General features: G+C 41.7%; 1 protein-coding gene across 3 annotated transcripts in view; it reads left to right on the forward strand.

The window, feature by feature from the left end:
* Window positions 1–8,080, forward strand: part of LONRF3 (LON peptidase N-terminal domain and ring finger 3) — a 48,688-nt gene extending 40,608 nt beyond the window's left edge. For all 3 annotated transcript variants that reach the window (XM_055376225.1, XM_004064767.4, XM_004064766.3), the window contains one exon: window positions 2,692–8,080. In XM_055376225.1, the coding sequence (XP_055232200.1) occupies window positions 2,692–2,847 (156 nt within the window). In that variant the 3' untranslated portion in view covers window positions 2,848–8,080. The remainder of the gene's footprint in view (window positions 1–2,691) is intronic.
* Window positions 8,081–8,324: the final 244 nt, after the last annotated feature.

Here is an 8,324-nt window from a genome sequence, read left to right on the forward strand (position 1 = left end):
CCCTGCAAGTCTAGACCCTTGCAAGTCTAGCCCTCACCAGGGCTGAACAGCTCCTGAGAAAACTGACCCCATCATTAAATACTGTTAGTTGAGTTATACTAGACAGTAGTTTGTTAGGTTCTACTGATCAGTGTTCTTCCTGGGTGATAGGCCTATTTGCAAGATCAAGCTGCAGATCAGAAGCTCTCTAGGAGAGTGGAGATGGTTAAGTTTCACTAAGCTTTGCTTGCCTGGAGTAAATCAGGGAATACTGTCTTTCTAGGATAAGGCTGGAGATATCCTAACCACATATTTCCTCACCACCATCTCTTCCTATGCTCCAAGCTGGCTCTCCTACATAAACACTCTCAGAACTTCCTTGATTCTTTACTTATGCTTATCCCCAACTCTGTCACAAAAGAAAAATCTCAATATGCATATTCTGACCAAAAGTCTGGTCCTGCTTACCTCACTAGCAGTATGACCTTGGGAAGATTCCTTTCCCTTTTTCAACTTTTGTCCCATCTCTGACATGAGGAGGGTTCTAAAGCCCCCTCTTCCTCTTGCATTCTGAGGTTCTAAGATACCAGTCTGTTCCCTAAATGAAATGTCTTGCTTTCCTCAGACCACAAAGGTGGCTTCTTTCCCCCCATGCAAAGGCATCATGAGTTTTCAAGGGAGAAAGGCCAGTTAGTGCTTCCTGTGACCCAGCTCCTGGCTCTGGGCCACGATGAGTCAGGACTGCAGCATATACCTCTGAGCAAACTCACGATCAAGCTTAATGTTCCCCTTCACCTTCCGGGAAGCGTTCTCCCTTAGGCAAAAGATACAGATCAGCAATGGTAACGGGAAAACACAGATGCTACAGTGTGATTCATAAAGGCTAATGACAGAGAAAGTTGAAATCTTGGGTTTCACTTCTTTTTTTCTTAGTTCTGTTATTATGTTGCTTTGGCAGCAGCAGCACCAGCAAAAAAGAAAAACCCAAACCCATCCCAGTTTGCTCCAGTCAATGCTGCAGCCCCAGTGGTCCCACAAATAAGCATGTTCTGTCAGGAGGATGTCTCTTAGAAACTGCCACAAGTGTTAATACCAGCTTAAATATCTTTGTTGGAGATCCTTGGAAAGAAAGTTCAGAACATCAGTCTAATATTCAGAACTGATCATAGGAGGGAGAGCATATTGCCAGCTTCAGGGAGGGACAAAAAAGAATGCAAATGAAGCTAGAGGCACAAAGAAGCAAAGAAGGCAGTGAGATTTGGTGACGATCAGAGGAACCAATTTGGAGCCAAATAATTTCAGGTGTAGGCACTTTGACCAGAATGATTCTCTATAGTCCTAAAACCAAACTTGTGAAAGTTGTGGGCAGAAAGCTCGTTTTAGGCTTAGAAGGAAATAAGTACCCAATGTCTAAAATATGTGCCAGGGAAGCTGCTTACAAACAGAATTTTGGGGAAGGATTTATGTGGAATGGGAAAGCTCTTTATTAAAAGGAAATCTAGGGGCAGAATATATTTCTTTCTTTCTTTCTTTTTTTTTTTTTTGAGACGGAGTCTTGCTCTGTCGCCCAGGCTGGAGTGCAGTGGCGTATCTCAGCTCACTGCAAGCTCCGCCTCCCAGGTTCACGCCACACTCCTGCCTCAGCCTCCGGAGTAGCTGGGACTACAGAAGCCCGCCACCGTGCCCGGCTAATTTTTTGTATTTTTAGTAGAGATGGGGTTTCATCGTGTTAGCCAGGATGGTCTCGATCTCCTGACCTTGTGATCCACCCGCCGGCCTCCCAAAGTGCTGGGATTACAGGCGTGAGCCACTGTGCCCGGCCCTGGGGCAGAATATATTTCTAATGTGAATGTTTTCTAATTGGAATTTTTGCAAAGTGAGGTTGTGATTCTTTGGGACTGTAAATCATAGCCTTTGGTTTCAGGGGAGAAGAGAGCTATGGCCCTGTATAGTGACATGGTATACATGGACTATTGCCTTCAGCCACATCAAGGAAATGAGGGGACTTAAAAGACATGCAAAGGTCAAGGGGTCATGGGAATCGAAGGCCTGAATGTTAAATGCATCAGTCCAAAGGACCTCAACAGAATATTAGAAGTGGAAGAGACTACGTAGTAGATACCAGCTTGTAAAATCACATTGGCTAGGAGGCATGGTGTATCTGTTAGGATACTGGTTGGTTTGCTTTAACAAGAACCAAAAATGACTGGAGCTTAAACAAGATGGAGGGGCTAAGTCTTGGACAGTTAGGGCAGCTCTATTCCACGAGAGCATTCAGGGACCCAGGCTCCTTCATCACAAAACTCTACCATCCTTAAAATGTCGCCCTCATCCTCTTGATTGAGAAAGGCTGATCCTCACCACATCCATGTTCTAGCTAGGGGAAAGGGAGAGAAAGAGGAAGGCAGAGGGCATATGCTTCTTTCCCAGAGCATGACCAAGAGGTTACACATATCACTTCCCTTTACATCTCATTAGCCAGAACTTTGTCTCATGGCCTCACCTAGCTGCAAGGGAAGCTGAGAAATGCAGTCTTTTTTCTGGGTGGCTATATGCCCTGCTAAAATAAGGGGAAAAATAGATATAGGGTCAATTAGCAATCTGCCACATGGAGTTGTTCTGCCTGGGGTCTTTACCTTGAGCATTTGGAACTCTGCAGACTGATGTTCTTGGATGGGAATAGGATGACTCCATTGTGTTTCTCTGTTGCAGATGAACCCGAATGGCCCAGCCTGGTGCTGGTGGATGTTAGCAGTTCTTCCCTTGGAAAGCCGAGCTCAGCTCCCCTTCCTAGCAATGAGGTCCTTAAAGGACAGACTGAATGGTATTCGACGAGTCCTGGCCTTCATATCCCGAAACCAAAACTAGTGAGTGGATTGCCGAAGAGGAGCTCCCACCTTCCCCACTGCCGTTGGGGGGAGTCTTCTTGTAAATATATCTAATTGCAATAATATCTTAACAGAAGGGGGTGTCAAACAGAGGCATCAGCCTGCTGTTGATGACAGAGAGAAATTGAGTAGAAAGACCAAAAGAATGTGACCTATTTGAAACTTTCTGTCTTAAGATGCTTCTTGACATGCTGCATAACTACATAAACAGCAGAGGTGTTTAAGAGCCCAGAAAAACATAATTTGATTTTAACATTAAAATTTCCAAAAGTTTAAAGTGGTTTTGCTTTAATATTCTTTCTTTCATAGATCAATGACTGTGTGGTTGAAATGTGAAAACAAAGATACTAATAATGTTGCTGTATAATTTCACTGACTTGAGGTCTCATTCCAAATGGTTCAGGTTTTATAGAGCATTGTGAAAAATAATGTTCATACTTCTTTCTGTTTTAATAATTTATTTTTTGCACTACTGTGTCCTTTTTTCTACATGTATGTTTGTAACTATTTAAGCGTACATTGCTGAAAAGTCCATTGCTTTATTTATTGATGTGGTTTACCATGTACCTAGGGGGAAATAACAATACTAGAAGTGTGCAGTTTTTGCTTTTATCTTTTTTTTACTACAGTGACACTAGTTCTTAGACCATTTCTGTATCTATCCAAATGGATGCTTAAAAGAAGTTCAGAATGATGCTAAGATCATCTGTCTTCAGAGTCCACTTTTTTTTTTTCAGTTTGAACTAAACAATATAAAATACTTAAGGGGTTTGGCCTAGATTATGGTATATGCCAAGGTAAAGTAAAACAATTCATTTTCTGTGTGTAATACAGAACAAAGCTGAAAGAATTATTTTTATTATAGGCATTTACTTCAGCAATCTAATTGTACGTGTATCTAATTTTTCCCCAGTGCAGTTAGGAATCGGATTTTAGGCAGGATCATAATTAACTCTTCAGAGGAAATGGTGTTCAGTTTAGCACATCACAGTCATGCCCAACTAGCCTCCATAACCCACCTCTCCCCGGGGTTCTGAGGATCAAGACCTGGACAGAAACACTTGATAAGGACTTTTTATTATTAAAAATGTAAATAAGCCAAATAGAGTAGAACCCTATAAAAATCTTTTTAAAGGAACCAGACGGCCAGGCACGGTGGCTCACGCCTGTAATCCCAGCACTTTGGGAGGCCGAGGCAGGCGGATCACTTGAGGTCAGGAGTTCGAGACCAGCCTAACTAACATGATGAAACCCTGTCTCTACTAAAAATGGATACAAAATTAGCCAGGCTTGGTGGTGTATGCCTGTAATCCCAGCTACTTGGGAGGCTGAGGCAGGAGAATCACATGAACCTGGGAGATGGAGGTTGCAGTGAGCCGAGATTGCACCATTGCACTCCAGCCTGGGCAACGAGCAAACCTGCGTCTCAAAAAAAAAAAAAAAAAAGAACCAGATAATCTATTATTTTACCTAAGTACTGCCTTTGCTTCTAGTTGCATAGGTGAAATATTTCAATGTATGGGGAGAATATAGGGTGAGGAGTAAGAGTAAGCCCTGATTTAGCTTGCTTAGTGCTAGTTTGAGTCCTTCAGTGGCAGGACAGCCTGTAAAGTACCACGAGTACGGGAGTGTTATAATGGCAGAGTGAAACGATTAGAGCAGGGAGGAAGTGAATTGTGCCATTAGTACCTTCATGCAAATTATACCATGTGATTTTGGACAGTGAATGATTTTTGCATCATTCATTCACAGCCCATCACTCTGTTAAGGTGAGAGTGTAATTCTTAACTTCTACCGTCACCACCTGTAGCTAGAAACAGGAAAGGGAGAATGAGATGATCCAGACAACATAAAAAAGATGCATGTAAGCAGAAACCAGATGGTCTTTTCTGCACTCACTTAATGGACATTATGTTGTCAGAGCGTTGGGTTTATCAGATTTGATGTTTGGAGCTAGTCTGGGCAGGTGAAGAACAGAAATAGGTGGAAGTATAGGCATTATTTCTGCGCAAGCAAACTCCACAAAGCTCAGGGAGCAGAAAAGACTCCCCCTCCCACCTGGTTCCCAGACCATGTGGTCATAACACAATCCTAATAGTTTCTTGTTATCTAGTGTAAATGCAACAAAGAAAAAGGCCCTAAGCTTCTCTACTTATTAGATATATTACTTTTGGCAATTGATTTAACTTTTGCCAAGCCCCAGTTTTCTAATCTATGAAATGATAGTGATAAGTTCTGCATATAGGGTTGTTACGAAAATTAAATGAGATAACATGTAAATCAATTAGCACAGTGTCTCACACCTAGAATGTATTCAAGAAATAATAGCTACTATTAGATTAGTCATAGTTATAGAATATCATCAAGGGCCTACATTTGTATAAAACACTGCCTTTACACACAATATCCACTTGAAACCCCTTTAAACTTAGTTGGGGGAATACATACCACTGATTTTTGGACCCATAATTTGATGATTTACAGATAATTCTTTTGGGAATTAAATGTGTGTGAAAGTGAAATGACTGGAGAACAAATGAGGGTCAGAGATAGGGATCAATCCTATACCAGAAATTTTTTTCCTGCTTCAATAAGGGCTAGAAGGTAGTGCCCTATGTAGGTCTAGGATTTCTTCCTTCCTTCCTTCCTTCCTTCCTTCCTTCCTTCCTTCCTTCCTTCCTTTTTCTTTCTTTCTTTCCCTCCCTCCCTCTCTCTCTCTTTCCCTCCCTTCCTTCCTTTCTTTCTTTCTTTCTTTCCTTTCCTTTCCTTTCTTTCGTGTGTGTGTGTGTGTGTGTGTGTGTGCGAGTCTGAGTCTCACTCTGTCACCCAGGCTGGAGTGCAGTGGCTCGATCTCAGTTCACTGCAACCTCCGCCTCCCAGGTTCAAGTGATTCCCTTGCCTCAGCCCCCCAAGTAGCTGGGATTACAGGCACGCACCACCACGCCTGGCTAATTTTTGTAGTTTTAGTAGAGATGGGGTTTCACCATGTTGGTCAGGCTAGTCTCGAACTCCTGACCTCAGGTGATCCATCTGCCTGGGCCTCCCAAAGTGCTGGGATTACGGGCGTGGGTGTGAGCCACCACACCCAGCCTAGGATTTCTGATAGAATGGAAGCCTTAAGTTCTAGCTCCATTAGAATAACCAACTTTTCACTCCCTGTTCTCCAAAATGTACTGAGAACCTTACCCATCCCAGATGATGAGAGTTTACAATCTGTGACTTCTGTTCTTAGTTGATAGTATTTCTTCATGTTGCCCAAAGTAACAGATTCAACAAAAAATATACTGAGATCCCCATGTACCAGGTACTGAGCCAAGTGATCTCACATACCTGAGCTCATTACATCATTTATTTCTCATACCAACCCTGCGAGAGCAGTTATTATCCCCATATTATGAATGAGAAAACTGAGCCTCCACTATGTTAAATATTTTGTCTAGTTGCAAGGCAGGATGCAAGGCTAAGCTTTGGCTTTCTTTGGGATGTAACTTAACGAGGTAATCAATTGGTCTTGACCATTTTTACACTGGGAAATTGGTTTTGCTGCACAGCTTGGGAATGAAGGGTATACAGAAGAAAGACATAAAGCTAAATCTAGGCCAGAAAAATAAGACTTCCCCCACAGTAGATAGTGCCACTTATTTAGTTTTTCTGTCTATCATGACTGACCCAGTCTTTGCCTAGTAGGTTATATTTTGTATGTATGTATGTATGTATGTCTTTGTGTGTGTGTGTGTGTGTGTGTATATATATATATATATATATATATACATATATATACTAGGTAGCAAGCAGACATCATATCTTTCTGCTTTGTACTGTACTACTGCTGCTAACAAATAACCAGCAAAATGTAGAAAATGAAAAACCAATTTTCTGTAGACAACTTGGAGAAAAGCGTGCCTGCCCCTGACTTAGCGGGGCAGAGAATGACAATTTTTAAAGTTTGCCTTTTCTGAAGGTTGCTTTTAGCCCAGTGCTGCCTCAGCAGCAAGGGGCAAGCTGAGTCATTGCGCATGTGGCGCTTCCAGCTCTACCTGTGGAGCTGGCCTGGGCTCAGATAATCCCCTGTGACTGGCCATTGGAGCGGTGGAGCTCCTGAGGCTGGTTCACAGCACCCAGAGGTCTCTTACAGTCAACAGATTGCATACTGTTGACAGACTGCAATCCGTCTGTGTTCCCCACACCAACTCCATTTCCAAGATGGGAATTTTATTCAGGAACTCATTTCTTGAGTTCCCAACATGTTGACTTCGCATCCATTTCTGCTCACCAAGGCAGAACCATAGCAGTGGTGTGTGACAAAGATGCAAATGGAGGGCAGCCCAAACAATGGAAAAGAGAAGATTTTCAGCCCATTCTTGGGGCTGAGAAGTGAGGTTTTGATTTATGGTAGAAGACAGTTCTAAAAAGCAGCTGGCAGCATGGGCTTCAATTTGTGGCCCTTCTGAGTTCAAAGAGAAGGAAGGAAAAGGAGCCACATAAAGTGTACACATTCAATTCATCTTAGAATGATAGCTCCCACCTTATTACACTGTACAACTATTTAATAATCTGGGTAACACACATCCAGAGGTGAAATGAAGAAATTTTCACTTACAAATGTGTATTTCCAAACATGCTAAGTTAACCTCCAGAGAGAAGTGCCTGTAATCTCTGTTCGTGGTGTCACTTTAAAGCTTTTGCTTCATGACTGTAGCTGTTGTTTAAAATGTTTTTGCAGCAAACGCGATTTAACAGAAGTTTACAAAGCAACACTGTAGCTAATGCATAATTTTAAAAGTTGACTAACATTTATCTATTGTTAAAGCAACACTAATAATGGAATAAAAGGAAAGCAAATAGGCCAATGTGGCACCATAGGCTTATTTTAGATAAATTAGTTCCATCACCTTACGCAGTTGTAAGTAATGCCAGGATTAAAATATCAAGCAAGCCACGTAAACAGTGGCAAATGTGTGTGTGTTTTCCATTTGTTTGGTAAGCAGCCATTTTACTCTTGCACTGTAACGAACTGAAGGGAAATATAAGATAATGATTTTTCCCCCCATATTGCTATTCAACTACCTCTATATGCTTGATTTCTTTTTAGGATTCCCATCCTCCAAATCTGTACAAAAACGTTTCAGCTCATCTGTGTTGTAATAACAATGTGATACAGACAGTTTGTGTGAAAGTTGTTTGTTCATTAAAAAATGTTTCCTATTGCCTCACTTTGTGTCCAACAAAACTGTATTCCTACCTTAGGAAAAGAATTATCCAACTAGCTTCAGTATCACTTCGGTGGAAGCTGAATAGAAAAGAATGCTTCAGGAACATCTATTTGTTCTTGTTCCTATTGATTGTAATACTAGAAGATCCTTTAAGGAAATATACTTGCATTCAGACAGCAAACTCCCATGTATGTGACAGCGAGGCAGGTGTGAACTGATTAATGTGACTGATGTGTTCTGAAAA

This window comes from Gorilla gorilla, chromosome X, assembly GCF_029281585.2.
Source record: "Gorilla gorilla gorilla isolate KB3781 chromosome X, NHGRI_mGorGor1-v2.1_pri, whole genome shotgun sequence".
Taxonomy (NCBI): Eukaryota; Metazoa; Chordata; class Mammalia; order Primates; family Hominidae; genus Gorilla; species Gorilla gorilla.